At 39.6% G+C, this 17,985-nt stretch overlaps 1 protein-coding gene across 1 annotated transcript in view; it reads left to right on the forward strand.

Moving 5' to 3' along the window:
* Window positions 1-17,985, forward strand: part of ARHGAP12 (Rho GTPase activating protein 12) — a 65,824-nt gene that overhangs the window by 14,640 nt on the left and 33,199 nt on the right. Inside the window, exon 2 of the mRNA XM_054390000.1 lies at window positions 14,493-14,756. Within this exon, the coding sequence (XP_054245975.1) occupies window positions 14,493-14,756 (264 nt within the window). The remainder of the gene's footprint in view (window positions 1-14,492; window positions 14,757-17,985) is intronic.

Consider the following 17,985-nt stretch of genomic DNA (forward strand, 5'->3'; position numbering starts at 1 on the left):
GACCCTGCAGTTGTGCATAATTCACCTTTTTAGAGAGGCTTGGTGGAAATGTCTCTGGCAAATGGCATAGGGATGAATGGCAAAGTATTCTTGTGAAAGCTTGCATGTAGTAATTTCAAATACATTGAAACCCTTGTCTTCTCTCTGCTTTATTCATGGGAAATTGCTATTCTTTAATGCTTTAAATTATCGCTTGCTTGCGATGCTCTGCTTTAGCTACACCATCAAACAACAGCCATCTGAAGGTGCATCACTTACTGATAACATGCCTTTTGCCCAAGTAGATAGTTTTCCTGCAGATTCCCAGAAAGTTCAGCTTCCATTCAACCTGTGTTTTTTGCAGCTCAACAGCTGCTTTCTGTCAGCTTTGAAAAAACAACTTTGTGCTGAGCTTTCCTTTCATCTAGTTTAGCGTAGAGATTTTTTAACGCATGTGTCCTTAAGAGTTTGTGGTGTTTGGGTTGGGTATATATATATATTTTTTTTTCCTTTTAAATAGCTTGGCAGATAGTGCTGCAATACTTTATAATACTTGTAGCCTGAATGAGAATGTTCTGCAAAGGCTGGTGGCTCCAGCTGATCAGCTGAATGCTGAGCACAGAATGACAATTCAGCAGGACGGGGGAGGGCTGTGCGCGGTAGCGAGCGGCAGGGCACCGCTTACTGCGTGGTGCTTAATCAGCATGAAACTATTAGCAAATTCTTGCCATCTCAGCTATAATGCACTACTAATAGGTTTGCTTTATTGCATAGGACAGTCAAAAAAGCCTGGAATCTTTTAGTAATTTTACGTAGCATAACATTCCTCTTAATGAAGTTTGACAGCATTTTCTAAACTCCCTCATGCTGTATAACAAGAGTGCCGTAAATGCATTCCTGTCTGCTAACTGCTGGTAATTTGTCTTTTCCTAGTGGTAGCTGTCTTACAGGAGTGTTTTTGACATACTTTTAAATTCTAATATATTATAGAAAATGGATTACTGGCAACAAAAGCATCTGTATCGTTAGTCCATTTTAATGTCCTCTCTTGTTTGTCAAAGTTTTATATTTATCAGAAGACTTTGTAAATATTCAGTAAAAAAACCCAAACAACCAACTTTGTGAGGTGTGATGTAGCATACAATCCACACTGTTGTTATTATTATTTTTTAAAAATTATTTTTATTATTTTATTTTTTATTTTTATTATTATTTTTATCTTAATAACCACACTGACATTTAGTCTGAACTGGAAAAAACGCAACTCACTGCTCTGAACAGGTAAATATTGAAGATTAAATTGCACTGCAGCTTCTCAGAGCCCCGAGTGAAGCAAATAGCCAAAGCCCAGTTCACTTGGTTTGCAAGACCTCTAGTTTGTATTACAAAATGCAGCTCGTTTCGTCACCTGAAAATTTGCAACCTCTGAGGGAAGAAATGTGACTTGAAGTTTCCTGTCAGTGCTGCAGCTGTGGAAGTGAGCAAGGTGGAAGTGGCCACAGGCCACAGTAAAACTGCTCCTCACTGAATGTGGCATTTGCCATCTAACCCCCAATACTTTTTTTTTTTCCTTTTTTTTTCAAATTGCACCTGTGAATTGCCTTACCAGCTTCATTTCTGAGGCCTTTAAAGCCATAATTCATATTCAAGGAATAATGATGGAAGCACAAGTGTTTCCACTTGACTAGGACATTTCAATGTGTTGCTTCAGGTACTTGAATTCTGTGCTGGAAAGCTTGCTAGGATGGAGCTGGCTTCACTGAAGCCTTTGTGGTTATCACCCAGCACAGAAGTGGGTTTGTCCATCGTTGAACTTACATTAATTCTTCAGAGCAGGTATTAATATCACAAAGTATAGCATTGTGTGTACTTCCTGTCTGGTTTGGTTGGCTTCTTATTAATTGTTTTGGGTTAACCACCTGAGTGAACAGGGTGGGAGCCACTACAGGGTTGGCATGACTGAGTGAATGGGGGCATGTCCTTATGCTCCTGAAATCTGAGAAGCTTAATTTTTCCAACACTCATCTCTCAGATCTGTGGGAATATTTGAAATCAGAAGTGTAACTAGATCCAGTGGAAGTTTCTTGTTTTATCCATGTCAGTTTTGCTACAGGTTGAAGAAAATTGCCCTCAGCCTTTTTTGGTAGTGGGGAAAAAAACAACCTTGCCTTTCTTTACTGCTATGTTTCTGAATGTTTTATAACTCTTTCTGGGTTGTAACTTCTTTTAACTTATTTTAAGTATTGATATACCCTGGAGGTTTGCAGATGAGAGGAAAATATAGCATCTTTTCTTGCTTAATTGATTAAAATATTCCCACCATACCTGACCCAGGCTTTTCTATTAAAAATTAATAATAATTTCTTTTTAACTTTGCAAGAAGTGACTATAAGCACTTTGAAAAAATGTGCATATCTTTCTTAAAGAAAAATAAAAATTGACAGACATAGCAGCCCAGCATAGCTAAGAATATGTATTAGTCCTTTGCCTCACTACACTTTTTTTTTTTTTTTCCTTTGCATCCTTTGATGACAGCTGTGGCAAAAGTAGGTGCTGGTCTCTTCTCACAGGTAATTAGTGATACAGCAAGAGGGAACAGCCTCAAGCTGCACCAGGGGAGGTTTAGGCTACACATTAGGAAAAACTTTTCACTGAAAGAGTGGTTAAGCATTGGAACAGGCTGGCCAGGGAGGTGGTTGGGTTGCCATCCCTGGAGGTCTTTAAAGGTTGTTTAGATGTGGCACTTAGCGATATGTCAGTGTTGAACTTGGTAGAGTAGGGTTAATGAGTCTTTTCCAACCTGAATGATTCTGTGATCAGAAAGAAAAGTAATAGTCTATCAGATGGAGAGTGATAAGCATTTTTTAATGCTTGTTAACACAGACTGGTTGAAAGACCTTCAGCATTGCCTAGCTGGTAAGTGGGCAAATCACCCTGGTCAGTGCAACAGCCAGCTCCCCAGATGTGTTTATTTTGCAGTTTGCAGTTAATTTTGTTTACTTGTTGCTTGAGGTAACAGGTCTGTAATGACAGCACAAGGGGCAGTGGTTTGAAATTAGAGAAGAGGAAATTTAGATTGGGTGTTAGGAACGAATTCTTTAGCATGAGGGTGGTGGAACACTGGAACAGGTTGCCCAGGGAGGCAGTTGAGGCCCCATCCCTAGAGATATTCAAGGTGATGCTTGACAAGGCTCTGAGCAACCTGATCTAGTGGAGGATGTCCCTGCTGACTGCAGGGGGTTTGGACTAGGTGACCTTTGGAGGTCTCTTCCAACCCAAACCATTCTATGATCTCACTGTCAGGCAGCACCTCTCTGGTAGGTGCATCAGCCATCAGTATGACAGTCTTCCCTGTGGTTGCAAGGGCTTGGGTGCCAGTGAGGAAAAGATGTTATTTTATATTGTTTATATGAAAGTATTGCTTGTGTTAGATTGTGTGTTAAAACAGTTTACTTGAAAATACTAAGACGTTGATGTCTTCAAAGATCATTTGTTTTACCTCCAAAGAGAGGACTTAAGCTAGTAAGCAAAACTATTTCTCTCTCTTAACTCATATAAGGTGCAGCTAAGCCTCTTAAGAGAGAGTTGTCTCCTGAGTCAACCAGACACTTCAAAGGCATCTCTGACCTTGCACTGACCTGCAAACGCCTACAGGGTCTGAATATAGGGGTGGTGGTGTTTGTTTTTTGTGGTGTTTTTTTTTTTTTTTTGGTTGGTTGGTTGGTTTTGAGATTTTTTTGTTTGCTTCTGTGTTTTTTAAAGTCTCCAGGAGGTTAACTTACTGTCATTCTAGTTTCTTCCATCATCTTCAGGGTCACATCAACATCATTGGAAAAGAGTGAGGAGGGCAGATGGGGTTGCTCCTCCTGCTAGTTGGTGGTCAGTAGACCAGCTCAGCTATATCTTAAATCTGTATCAGTAGTCTTTTTCTTTCTGAAATAAACAAAATTGTGATTTCTCTGATTTTTCTAAACATTGAATTGTTGCCTGAGTGCTTTGAACTGTGTGCTCTAGTTTGGTGACATGAACTGAATTGGCTAAAACATGTACTAACCTTTGGGTATAAGCAGAAGTGCCAGCGAGGCTTCTGCCTTTCTGCACAAGGGAAACTCTTTGCTTGCGTGCATGGGGAGTTAGGGTAACTAACTCATTTAAAATGGCAAATTACTGTTCTCATGGCTTCCCCTTCTGCTAAGATGAGCAAACCAGTTTTTCCAAAAAGAAAGAGCAAAAAAACAAGTACAGTGGTTTACTTGTTGTTTTGTTTGGTGGCTTTTTTTTGTTGTTGTTGTTTGTAGTTTTATTAATAGTAGCTATTTAGATGTCTTAAAAGGGTAGCTGTTGAAAACTTTGCCTGAAATTAGACATATGGGAACAGTCAGGACTTTGCATGTACAGACTTAAGAACAATTACATTCTCTAGCCTGGGTCTGTCTTATGTTAAAATATGAATAAATTATTTGATGAACAGATTTTTATCATTGTTATTCTAGACTTGGGGTGTATAATGTGGTGTGGGTTTTTTTTTTTTTTGTTTGTTTGTTTTTTTTTTTTTTTGTTGTTGCTTGTAGAGGTATAGAGCTAGCTGGGACATTATGTAAAATGTGGTTCTTCAGATCCTGGATTTTGGAGTTGTAGAGCCAGGCAGGATCCCTAGAACGTAGTTTTCATAGGTTGCTCTCAGTTTATAAATTGGGCAGTATTGAAATTTGGTTTTGATTTAATGTTTATGGAAGTTAATGTAAACAGCTACGTTAACTGTTTTCTGAAGGGGCTGGGTTGCCTTCAGAAATGGGATGTTCTAATCAAGGAAATGGGGTGGTGTCTTGGGAGTAGTAGTTGCAAGTACTGAAGTGGGGGAAAGCTCTGAGAAGCAGATGTGGAGGGTAGCAGCTGCCTGGGTGTTGAGGAAAGAGCAGAACCTACCGGTTGCATGACAATAATATATCAGTGAGGGAAGTCAACAGAAATGATTCCTGTATCTGATCTCATGCTATATGCCATGGTTGCTTCCCGGGCCAGTTAGCTGTGTTCTCCATTGGAGTTTGCTGCCTTCATTTAATCCCATAACACATTCCCAGGGAGCATACTGATGCGTTAGCATTGCTAATACTGCTTGAACACTGCTGTGTATTGTTCCTAAAAAAACTTCTAAGCACTGCAGCTCATAGGCTGAAGAAGATACTTTGAAATCGTTCTAGCACCTAAGAAAGAAATACTAGCACAACAAACATGCTGAATTTGCTGCCACAAGCAACGTTTCGTGAAGCAAAGTTTTCACACAAGTGAAATTTGCTTTTACAGCAAGGGGCAACAGCTGTAAATTGTGTGGGAGTTTTGCATTTTCTTGTCAAGTGTCTGGAATTAAATACCCTTTCTGATGGAACACAGATTTGATGACTGCTGTGCTTTAGAATTCTTTTGTAAATTGTTCTTTTCTCTTTTTTTTAATAAAACCCTTAATATTTGGAAAGCAAGCATTAATGCACACAGTGTTTAAAATTTGTAATGCCTCTGGCATTTTCCTTTTCTTTTAAATAGTAGAATATTACAGTTTTTGTTCAAATGAGTCATGGGGGTTTTGGTAACTTGCATGGTGATTTTGTTTGACCAAGTTGTACTCCAGCTCTTTCAGGCTTGCTGAGCAATACAACTTCAGTAACTTTTGAGTAACTTGGGAATTTTATCAGAGATGATGTTTACTTTCCCATCTGTGCTTTCCATGGATGGTTGGCTTTACACTGCTTTGTGTAAGCACTGGACCCTCAAAAGTACACTTAAATGCTATAGGATCTGTACTTTTCAAAATGTAAAGTGCAGGGGAAAAAATTGCTATTCAGTTTGAAGTGATTTAAACTAATGGAAACTTTCTTGACCCTTGAGCTATTCTGAGTTCAAGTAACACCATTCTACCCCCAATTATGTTTCCTAGTGGCCATCTTTGGAGATGTACTGTGGCACTGAAATTGTGACTGCACAGAAGTTTTCCAGAAGGCCTTAATAATCTGTCCTAAAAAATACTTTGGCCTATGTGAGGCAAATGAAATGTATGGCTATACATTAAATCAGGTAAACCAGTAAATGGTTTAAATAAGGGCTCTCCAGTACTCCAGAAACATTGAGATTGTTCTGCTGAAATGCTTGTAAAACAACTAAAGAACTTGTGCTCTTGTGATTCTTGCCCTTCTCAAAAACAGTTTCTCTTGGCATATTACAGGACAGTTTTCCACTGGACAAAGCATATGGAGTTTTTCTGGTGTTTTCTTGGTGTATTATCTTAGTTTTTATAGAGAGTAATCATCGAGACACATCACAAATGATTCCAAATGACTTTTCTTCACAGGTCTGCATTCCAGTGTGTACCGTGGGTTTCCCAGAAGTCAAGAATTGACAGCAGTTAAATTAAAATGCAGACTAAACTTGGTGTTTCTACTAGTATTGTTGAAAGCATCCTTATTACAGAATCAACTTGATACCACTTCCATGAAGGTGATAACATGACCTAGAGGAAGGCTGGGACTCTTCAGAAGGGCTTGTAGTGATAGGATGAGGGGCAATGGTTTGAAACTGGAGCTGGGTAGGTTTAGGTTGGACATGAGGAAGAAGTTCTTTACAATGAGAGTGGTGAAACACTGGAAAAGGCTGCCCAGGAATGTGGTTGAGGCCCCATCCCTAGTCATAGTCAAGATCAGACACTGGGGAGCCTGATCTAGTTGGAGGCATCCCTGCTGACTGCAGGGGGGTTAGACAAGATGACCTTTGAGTGTCCCTTCCAACCCAATGCATTCTGTGAATCTGTGAATTTCTGAAATTGGCTTCAGATACAGCATTAAGTCTGTGGAAAGTTCCCAGTGTGTTACATGGTAAAATGAACAGGGTGAAAAAGCAGTGAAGGAAATTCACTGGCTGTCTCTTGACCATTGTGCAATGCAGTCACTCTTTCCCAGTTGGGGTAAGCTTGCTGTGTAAGCAGGCATGAAGTGAAGTGTTTCATACGGTGTTTAAATTTTCTACTATAGGAAAAGCAGCTTTGTCTATATCCTTGGACAAAAGCTTTTTTATGGAAGGGAGAAGCTAGATTGTGCAAGTGGCAATGTGCAAGCACGGTAAACACTGTCATCTTTGTGCATGTTTGACAAAGGATGCCATTGTAAGCTCTTATTTCCGTTTTTTAAAATACTTGACATCACTGTTGCAATCCTTCCATCAATTTTGTACTTTCTTTCCTTGCTGGAAACTTCCTAAGCTCATATGTAAGCCTTTTGCTCGCTGACATGAGCACCGCAGAAACGTGAATGGGGAGTCTGTAGAGTATACAGGGGAAAGGTTCTTCCATCAGTTTTATTTGAACAGAGTCTTAGGATGGATGATCTGGGGCTGTTACCTGGTACTCAAGAGGCACAGCAACTATTCCCTTCTGTAGCAGGCTCCGTGTCCCAGAGTCCTCCTGCTGCAGCCGCTTGCTGCTGCTGTTCCTAAGCTGTTCCCTTGTGAATGTGATAGAAGCTACCTCTTGGCTTTGTGCTGCGGGGTTTTTGCCGTGAGATTTATAGAGTCATTGTTTTGTTGAGTATGAAAATAATTTAAGTCACATAAATCAGTGTTGGTTGATGAGAAGCTCAAGATGAGCAGGCAGTGCGCTCATGCAGCCCAGAAGACAACCTCATCTTGGGCTGCATCAAGAGGATTGTGGCCAGCCCGTCAAGAGAGGGGATTCTGCACCTTTACTCTGCTCTTCTGAGACCCCACCTCAAATACTGTGTCTGGTTCTGGTGTCCCCAGCATAAGAAGTCCACAGAGCTATTGGAGAGAGTCCAGAGGAGGGCTATAAAGATGATCCAAGGGCTGGAGCACCCCTGCTATGAGGATAGGCTGAGGGAGCTGGGGTTGTTCATCCTGGAGAAGACTCTGGGGGTGACATAATAGCTGCTTTCCAATACCTGAAGGGAGCCTACAGGAAAGCTGGAGAGGGACTTTTCACAAAGGTGTCTAGTGACAGGACTAGGGGGAATGGTTGAATGGTTTGGAGCTGAGGGAGAGTAGGTTTAGACTGGATCTTGAAGAAGTTCTCCAGTACGAAGGTGGTGAGACTGTGGAACGGGTTGCCCAGAGTGGTTGTGGATGCCATCTCCCTGGAGGTGTTTAGGTCAGATTGGATAAGGTGTCCCTGCCCATGGGCAGGGGGGTGTTAGAGTAGATGATCTTTAAGGTCCCTTCCAACATAAGCTATCATATGATTCTTTTGTGCTACCAGAAAGGGGAATGTATTTGGTTTTAGAGGCTTTTTGCTATGCTATATTATATATATATGCACACATTTATATATAAGGCATTCCACTATCACCAGACAGACATTTGTTTTCAGCAAATTTAGGAATGAGTTTCTTTCTAGTATCTGTTATGGGACAGCTAAAGCAGAAGGGGACTTAAATGGCTGAAATAGCACAAGTACGTTCTGGCAGGACACAGTGTCCTTCTGTGTACTAAGAATCTTTGTTTCATAATCTAGTTTCATAAACTAAAATATTAATATTAATAGATGTATTTACATTAGTGACTTGTATGTAAATATATCCAGAAATAGAAGAAATAATAGCTCAGCCTCTGATTCAGTGTAAGTAAAATACAAAACTGACCAAACCATAGAATTAGTGAAAGTAAATCAGATGCTTAATTTTACTGTAATCAATCTGATAGAAAGCTATTGACTAACCATAAAAACCCCCAAATTTACTTTGAGTGCATCTGCTTAGTTACTAAATGGGATGTTTTAAACATTTAGCTGTTGAATGGCCTTTACTAGTCAAGCATATTTGAATAATTTTCATTATGCATTGCTTTGCAGTGTCATTTTACTACTTCATAATGACAAATAATTGAACATGAGAACTTGTAAACTGCTAAAAAATGCTTTCAGTACTACAGCTTGTCTGAAATTTATAGTCAACTATTAACAGGCTTATAATATTCACTGTCATCTTTTCATATGTTCCTTGGACTTACAGAGTGAATTACCCTGTTAGAAAGGTTGGTGGCTTCCCATTTCAATTTGGCTGGTTAAATTAGTTAACTATCTTATCTTCTAAATTATTAAAGGAATTGCTGAAAAATTTCTCTTCTGGGTTTTTGTGTATTACAGTGAATTTACAGTCTGTCTGAATATGATAGAAAGTATGATCTGGAATATGTGAAAACATTAAGCCAAGAGCAGAAAAAGGCAGGAGGAGATGAGCTAATTATTCCAGCTGAAGCTGTCACTTCATGAAAAAGAAACTGTAGAGTTTCTTGCGATTTCTTCTGTATAATTCCTGTTGACTGAGTCTGGTGTCGAAGTCAAGCCTTTCTGAAAGGACAGTGGCAATTCCTTGGCAAGAAGCTTGGTTGTTGAGGGAGCTGGGATGCTTCTTTCCCTGTCTCAGGATGCTGTGGGATTTGCCTGTTCTCCTTCCTCCAGCTTGCTGCTGCAAAGAGCCAGTATTCCCTTGTTTTCCTTTGGTGTAATGCTGTTCTTTTGCATGAGTGTGGATAATCTGTTGCTTGTAACTTCATAAAGAAGATTAAGATGAGGATTTTTTTTTTTTTTTTACCAACTTCATTTTTAGCAGCTGGTTTCAGCAGTTTGAATGCTGCTGTTGAAAAGGAAGCTTTCAAGTTCCTAACACTAAGAAAACCTGCAGACAGGCACAACTACTAAAGTAATTTGTTTGTAGAAGAGGGGAAAATCACTTGTGGCAAATCATGTTTTATTGGCTAGCATTGCTGTTGTTCTTTGAGCAGTTATGTTCTAGAAGTTGCTGTCTTGGATTTGAGACCTATAAAAGGAAAGGGGTAATTGCTGCTTTCAAGGAAACTTTGTTGTCTGTCTTTTAATTGCTGTACTGTGTTCTCACTGCAAGAAAATAAACGAAACACATTTTGAAGTGGTGGATAGGGAAGAGATCTGTAGTTCTTCTTTCTCCCAGTGCCCTGTTGGAGTGCACTGAACCTCTTTTGTAATTTTGCTTTAATTCTGAAAGCCTAAACAAATAGTGCATTCTGAAAAAAAAAAAAAAAAAGCCCCATTTCTATAAGGTAGCATTAAAATGTAAAGTATCCTCTGAGAAGCTGATACACACTTTGGTAGTGAGAAGTACCTGGTGAAGTATAGTAAGTTTGCTTTTCCTTGCAGTCAGTTCAAGTGCTCAGAGGCCTGATAGCGTATCTGCAGCCTTTGTTGCAAATGTTGACTGTTCATTCATGAATGATTAACACATTGTTTTATTTAAAAGCACGTCTCTGCTTCCTGCTGTGTTAATATAAAAACTTCTGCTCTGCAAAAGCTGTGTGTGCAGGCCCTGTTTGAGGAAGGCTGCCTGTTGAACCTGGAAACGAAACTGCCTGCACAAAACTCTTACTTATCTATTTGCAGGGATTTAGAGCAGGCAAACTTTTCTGTGAGACAGGACTTAAATGTGGCAGATTTCTAAAGCATTGCAATGCAGGACATTACTGAGCTCAGGGGGAGCTCCTTATATTCATAAAGTTATCATAGTGCTTCCTGGGCTGTACCATTTTCATTCAAGTTCTTAGCATCATAGAAACAGTTCATTTTTTATTTTTCCTTCCCCCTCACTTTTCTAGCAAGAGTTCATTGTTCTCAGCAGGAAAAGGCAACATGAAAAGCCTGAAATCTATATCAAATAGCAAATTAATGTTGAAATGTGTTTTGAGTATAAGGCATTTTGTGTTGCATGCATGGGCACGTCGAAGGACGTGTTCTTGTGATTCTGATAGCGAGAAGACAAGGAGTCTTAGTTGATATAATTCTGTGTTTATTGAGCATTCAGAGCTTGTTAGGGCAAAAATGAAGCTCAGGAGTGAAGCTCTAGCTGGAGGTCCTCATGTACATACAGAACTGTTTAGTGTTTAAGCATGCATTTAAGTTTCCTTTAATCCTATCTTTGATTTGGGGAAAGCAGACATGGAAGCGGTCAGATGCTATTTTGGTCTAGGTAATTCTAGATCTGTTTGCATTGATACATTGGTAATGAGTAATGGGAAAGGAAAACAAATTAATTGCTTGTGGATTTGAAACTATTAGAGGTTTTTGCAGAACACCATTTAACTTAAATACTCATCTGAAATGAAAGGGGTGGTGGTGCAGGGCCCAGGAGCTCTGTAGGGACATCTTAGTGGGACCTGCCTCTCTGCAGCACTCCCCACGTTCGGAGTGGGGAGAGGATTGTCCTTCCTGCCAACACCCATGGAGAAAGTACACTAAAGTTAATTTAGACAAAACCTGAGCTTTCTAAAAGCTTTTTTTTTTCCCCCCTCATCAATAACTGAGAAATTCTTTACAAAATTAGCCTTGATAAGGTCAAGTGCTGTTGAACTGAACATTATTGTAGGCACACCAATATACCCCACTGTGTGACTCAAGGTATGAGGAAGTATTACTGTGTGCTACGTGGTTATTTAAAATAGTTCCTGATAAGAAAATTGTATCCCTTAAAGATGTGATTATGAGCTAAGCTGTGTGTTGTAATTAGGCTGATGGCTTTGCATTTTTTATGCTTTGTTGAAAGCAGCAACTTTCAGGTGCCTTGAAGAAACCTTGCAGTTTGCCCCCCCAAAAAAATCTGTTGGACAAGAAAGAAACAGACTGAAAGCAGCTGAAGGCTTAGTTGGCAGGAGAGGTAGCTGTTTTGTTTGTTGTTCAGGACCAAAAGTTCTGGCTTTCTCTTGAAAACCAGAAATTGGTATATAGAGTTTGGCAGTACTGAGCATTCAGAAGAAAACCCCTCATTATGCTTTCTTATTATGTTACTCTCTTAAACTTAACTAGTGTGCTGCCTGAGTTATGTGGCAGTATGTTGACTGTGAGCTTGAAGTAATGCCTTAGTACATACCTGGCCTGCAGCTTCACCTGGAGCTGTTGAAACTGTGGAAAACTGTAGTATGAAACTTCTGAGCCATTTTCACAGATTCACAGATTGCATTGAGTTGGAAGGGACACTCAAAGGTCGTCTTGTCCAACCCCCCTGCAGTCAGCAGGGACATCTCCAACTAGATCAGGCTTCCAGGGGCCACATCAGTGATCTTGAGTGTCTCCGGGGATGGGACTCCAACCACATCTCTGGGCATCCTGTTCCAGTATTTTGCCACTCTCATTGTAGAGAACTTCTTCCTCATGTCAAGCATTTTGTGTCATAGGTTTTCTGTTTGGGAAACACTTTTGTTAATACACAAAGCTGCTCTTTTAATAACGGCACTTTATCTTAATGAAAACAAACAAAAAAAAAAGCAACTGGTGAAATGCAGGCCAGACAGCAAAGCCTTCGTGTTGCTTGGAGTGGAGCAGCAATTTTAGGAGGATGAGTGTGTTGTGTAAGCTACTGGCCTCCTGCCACCACAGCCAGGATGCTTGATAGTGCTTTTGCTACTTCCTTGAAATAGAGGAAGAACCTGAAGGTTTGTGCCTTCCCCCCATGCAGGTGAATGCTCCTGATTCAAATGCCAAGCCTGGTGGTTTAGTGGCAGGATGATTTATGTGAGAAATGAAGCTCTATGGGCCCACTGGGAAATGAATCCAGAAACTGCACTCTTGAATGAGCAGACCTCAAGGTTACTCTCTCAACATCCCTGGGAATTGAGGTTCATCCCTGAAGACCATGGGGTGATGCTTCATTCATAGTAGTGTTTGTTACGCTGTTAGTGCTCTCAAGAGCAGCTGTTCTGCACTCATCAGAAATGAAAGTGACTGGGGGACAGGATGGGACTTGGACACTGGAAAAATAGTCTTATACTGTTCATCAAATTTTGTACCAGATTGCTGTGGGGCTTTGCCAGGTTTTTTTGTTTGGTTGGGGTGGGTGTTTTTGGTTTGTTTTGGTTTTTTTTTTTTTTTTTTTCCCTTTGAATTAGAGAAAGATACTAATTGGTTTAGGCAGTCCGATTTTGCCAGTGCTGGAATTTCTCCCTCCCCCTTTTGTGGTTTGTCTTAAACATGCTGTACTTGCTCTATCTAGTGAGCTCTCTTTTCTCTCTTAAAGGCACACAAAACAGGTCTGTGCCTGTTTTAATCTCATTAAGTTCCTCTCTAGCTATTTCCCCTTTTGGTTGTGGATGTAGCCATATTTGGCTCTAGCTGTGGTGCAATCGGTTTATATCAGATTGTGTGGCATGATACGTTGTCGTGCCTGAGCAAACCCTGATAATTTATGATTAGATGTGGCCTAGATTAGCATCTTATGATTTTAGTGTTTAAAAGTACATTATAAAAGGCCTTTTATGTAATGCAGTATGTTATGTTGTGGATTTTTTTTTTCTGTGAAAGGTGCAAGAAAGGCACAAGGACTTGCCTTCAGCAAAGGCTTCTGAATTAAAATCAAGCAGGGGGAAGGGACAGTATAAATAATATAGGTCCTTCCTTTAGAGTGCCTAAATGTGCTCTAAAATGCAAAGATGGCAGTGCACTACCAGGGAACATTGTGGCTTAATAGCAAACTGCTTTCACAATCTCATAATCACAGCTCTTGTGAAAACAGATGCTCTTAACATTCTGCATGGTATCTTTTGTTTGTGTTATACATCAGAAGTTGAACCTCTGAAAGTGTGCTTTTTCTCCTTGACTCTTTAATGGCTTCTTTGAAAATATTCCATGGGTTCAGAAAGTACTGTGGCCTTTTAACCATGCTTTCTGCTTGGCCTTCATGTTAGCAAACTTTGTTAATGAGAAATCATCATTAGTGGTTTGTTTTCCTGTGGATATTTGTTGTGCTACTCGTATACATGTATACAAATAAAATTGGGTGGATAAGAATATCCTCTGATTTCTGCAAGAAGTGAGTGGTAATCAGAACACTTGGTGGTATGGCCTGAAATATTTTTAACTAAGCATCTGTTTGGAAGGGCATACCAGGTGAACCATCCAGGTGTATCCCAGAGTTTCTTAGTCACAACATCCAACTCAGGTGTTTGTTTAGATCTTGCTGAGAAGATCCTGCTTTACATTCTGCTGGTTGGACTCAGTGATTTTAGAGGTCTTTTCCAACTGAAAGAATTTTTTTATTCTGTTAGGAGTGGGAGAAAAAGATTAGGGAACTTCTTTGCCTGTCAAGTGGCATCTCAGAAATGCTATATTTTATCTTGAACAAGATCGCATTACTTACAGTTCCTGAGCAATACTTGAACTGTAAAGCTGAAGTTTTTCAACAAGGCAAGCATATAATTATTCTGATGATGATTCCAGTGTATTTCAAATCCACTGTAAGGCATAATTATCAGCTGTCATCTGGGGAAATGATGAAAAAATTGTTTTTCTATTAAATAAATACAGCTTGTGACATCTACCTTATAGTTATCAATGTAAGGTTTTCATGCCCCAGCATATTGTGGCTGTCCTTTGTGCTTTTGTCCTTAACAACAAAAAAGGGAGTTTGTTGGTTTGTTTTACTACTGTAATATATTCTGAATTGCAAGGGAGCATTCTAACATTCATCTGCTCTTTAACAATACATTTCTTCTCTCAATAGCCAACTACTCCACCAAGCCAAGGGAGGCCTGATTCACCAGTTTATGCTAATTTACAAGAACTGAAAATATCTCAGTCTGCACTTCCACCAGTACCTACAAGTGCTCCGGTCCAAATAAATGGGGAATGGGAAACCCATAAAGATACTACAGGACGCTGTTATTACTACAACAGAGGATCACAGGAGCGAACCTGGAAACCTCCACGGTGGGCCCGAGATGCAAGCATTAATAAAGGGGATTCCCAGAGCCATGCAGATCATGAGGTAGTTCCTTCTGAGATCACCAGCATGTAATGCACATGAATATGCTGTTTTGCTATGGAATTTGGTATTGCTGAGTTTGGAGGTGTCAAGGAGTGTCTTCATTTGCCTTTTTGGTGTCCTGCTATGAAGCAGTGAACAATTTAACTCTTCAGTCACTTTTGTGTACAGGAGTGGTATGTGAGCTGCGTATGGGTAGGTTGGGTATCAGGAAAAATTCCTTTGCTGAGCGTGTTGCCAGGCATTGGAACAGGCTGCCCAGGGCATTGGTTGAGTTTCCATGGCTGGAGGTATTTAAAAGGCATGTAGATGTGGTGGACTTGGCAGTGTTTGTTTAGTGGTTGGAGCTGGTGATCTTAAAGATCTTTTCCAACCTAAAGGGTTTTATGATTCTGTGAAATTTTCTTGCCACAGGCTAGTGGCTGTAACAGGTAGACTACCAAAATGTTTGTGGCTGTCACTTTGGTATCCCTGAGGATGGTGTGTTAATTTCTTATTGGCTAGAGAAGACTTTTTTTCATCTGTATCAAGTATTGCTTTTTTGAGTAGTAACTCTCCTTGTAGTAATTGTAACTGGGTTTCTGTTTTCATCATTCTTGCTTCTTTTTGTGGACCTACTTCCAATAATTCTTCCTCACTCCCCATTTGCAAATGACCTCTCTGGCTCTTACTCATATATCTGTACCTCAACTTCACTGCAAGGTTGCATGTTCAGAATGCTTGATTTTTTTTTTTTTTTTTTAATTTGCTCATAATTCACCCCTGTTCTTTTGTAATGCTTGAGGTATTACAGATTCGCCTTCAGATAGTTCCATCTATCAAGGTTTCGGTCTTTGTAAGACCAATGCATGTTTTGATTAATTTTTAACTAGATATAAGTTTATACTTCCAGTAGCATGAGTTCCTTAAGTAATTTGTGTCCTTTCTGACTGGGTTATCAAATTTTGTGTCTAGGGAGATATATTTTGCGAGCTCATACTGGTTCACTTTCCAGCAGTTATGTGCTAATTTTGAAGCTCTTTTTACTTTTACTTTTTCCCTCTTCCTTTCCTTTCCCCTTTTCTGTTCTGTGTTTGCACGTGTATTTCATGCCCCATTCTTTGTGTTCACCTTTTTCTTTATGACCTCTGAGTAAATATGTCTCAATTAGTAAAACCAGATTTAATACATTATAAAGAATTGAGCTGGCTTTTACCCAGTAGTTTGAGTTGTCCACATTCCCTTCAGTTTCGGTAATGAAAGAGCATATGCAGGAAGGTAAAATTCTAGTATCTACTGAAAGGGAACTTGTATCATAGTAGGTAGCCAGATGGCAAGGTGATGTGAAAATAAGAACTGTATGTAGTGTGTTAGAGCACAAAATAGCTTATAATTGCTCTTAGAACTTTATGGTTAGGAAATTGAATTTTAATGGATTATTTAGAAGGGGCAAAATTGTACTTAATTGGCCAGAGATGTTGGTAACAGATAACAGCACTGAAGAAAACAGTTGCAGGTTATGGCAATTATTTGGATGGGGTGGGGGGAAGCAGTGAAGTCCTGTTGATGAAGCCTTTAGAAAAGTGGGTAAGATTCTGGAATTACAGGTAAAATTTATCAGAGGTAGTGACTTGTTCAAGTATTTGAGGAAGGAGTGCTTAACAATATGATAAATTTTGTTAGGTAGTGCTTTAATTAAGATGGACCCTAAGAGGAATGTGATGTGACCATATCAGAAAAGGGGGACAAGGAATGGCTTGGTTTGGCAAAACTCTGTAACAGCTCAGGAATTTTGTTTAGGTGTGCAAATATTGGTTAAGATGAGTGTTATTATGTGGACGCCTCACAGATTAACAGTCAGTTTGCAGAACAGCAGTGGTTCTCTTAGGGGAATTCTCACTTTTAAGTCTCCTATTTATTTTATGTGTGTTCAATGTTTCCCCAGTATCAAGAGTTGCTTGAAAAGAGGCAAATACAAATGCATTCTGTTATTGGGTCATAATTCCTGTTAATCATCATCATCATCATAATAATAGTAATAAAACTGTCCAAAGTCTACTACTTTGAGCATTAAGTGATAATGCACTTAATGTTGAACCACTAAAACATAATGCAAACCTGCAATATAATTTAAAGGAAACATAATGTAAAATTAAATGAATACGATATAGCTGTCCTAAAAAAGAGTGGTTCAGATAGGGCCAACAGCACTCTTATCACTACTCAGTCTTAATTCTCCAAGTGTAAAAATGAGACTGAAGGCTTTTTTTTTTTTCCTTTCTTTTTCCCCCCAGTGGTTAGAAATTTGCCCTTCAGAATTTCGTGTTACCCCAGGGCAAGAGAGGCAGCTTTGTTTACATGCTCACATTCTGGAGGCTGTAGAGGACCAGTACCTATTATTATTGTCACTTTATTAGCCACCTGGAAATTTCCTATGGGTTTTGCTGTTCTTGATAAACAGGCTCAGGTCAGTACAGGGAGTCTGTGTCACACAAGTGGTCAGGTACTTGGAAAGCTAACACCAAACCCCTGTCCAGTAACCATTTGGAAATGTCACTAAATGTGGGGAAAAAAAACCTTTGGCTTTTAAAATTGGTGAGTTTCTGATACATGGATATTTTTTTGGGTAAGATTAAGTTTTTTAGAAGAAACACTTTTCTAGATAAAAAGGGAAATTCTGCCTTTGTCCTGCTTTATAATTTTCCTCAAAGCCCTTATTTGTGTTACTGAACCTTCATCAATATGTAACTATTGTAATTTCTGAATAGTAGGATGTTCCCTCTAAAGTGTTATGCCTTCTACTAACCAAGGATCCAGGGCAGTGTGAAATGGAATCTGGACTGAATTCCTCAGGAAACTGTGGCATTGTTGCATGGAATGGATGCTTTGAGTAATACTACAGTGCATTAGCAAGGAGATGAACAAGGTGCAGGAGTGGTGTCTATGGCAAAATATTTCTTTTACTTACCATATCAAACTTACTCCTTACATTACAATTCACTTCTGCCTTGAAAAAAATAGCTGTGCCTGTGCTCGTTGTCACATGCAGCAGAGTTGGAAGAAGAGTGGAAATTCCTAATATTTTGGGATGCATTGCATGAGTCCTATGAAGTGCTGGGTCCTGCAAAGGTGCAGCTGGAGTTTCAAGTTGTCCTTAAAGATTATTGTGTGTTCAGATACTATTTGGGAAGGGAAAAAAAGGATTTAGGTATGAGAGTTGGGATGTTACCAGAAAGAAAAGGTAGCAAGTCTT

This window comes from Indicator indicator, chromosome 20, assembly GCF_027791375.1.
Source record: "Indicator indicator isolate 239-I01 chromosome 20, UM_Iind_1.1, whole genome shotgun sequence".
NCBI lineage: Eukaryota > Metazoa > Chordata > Aves > Piciformes > Indicatoridae > Indicator > Indicator indicator.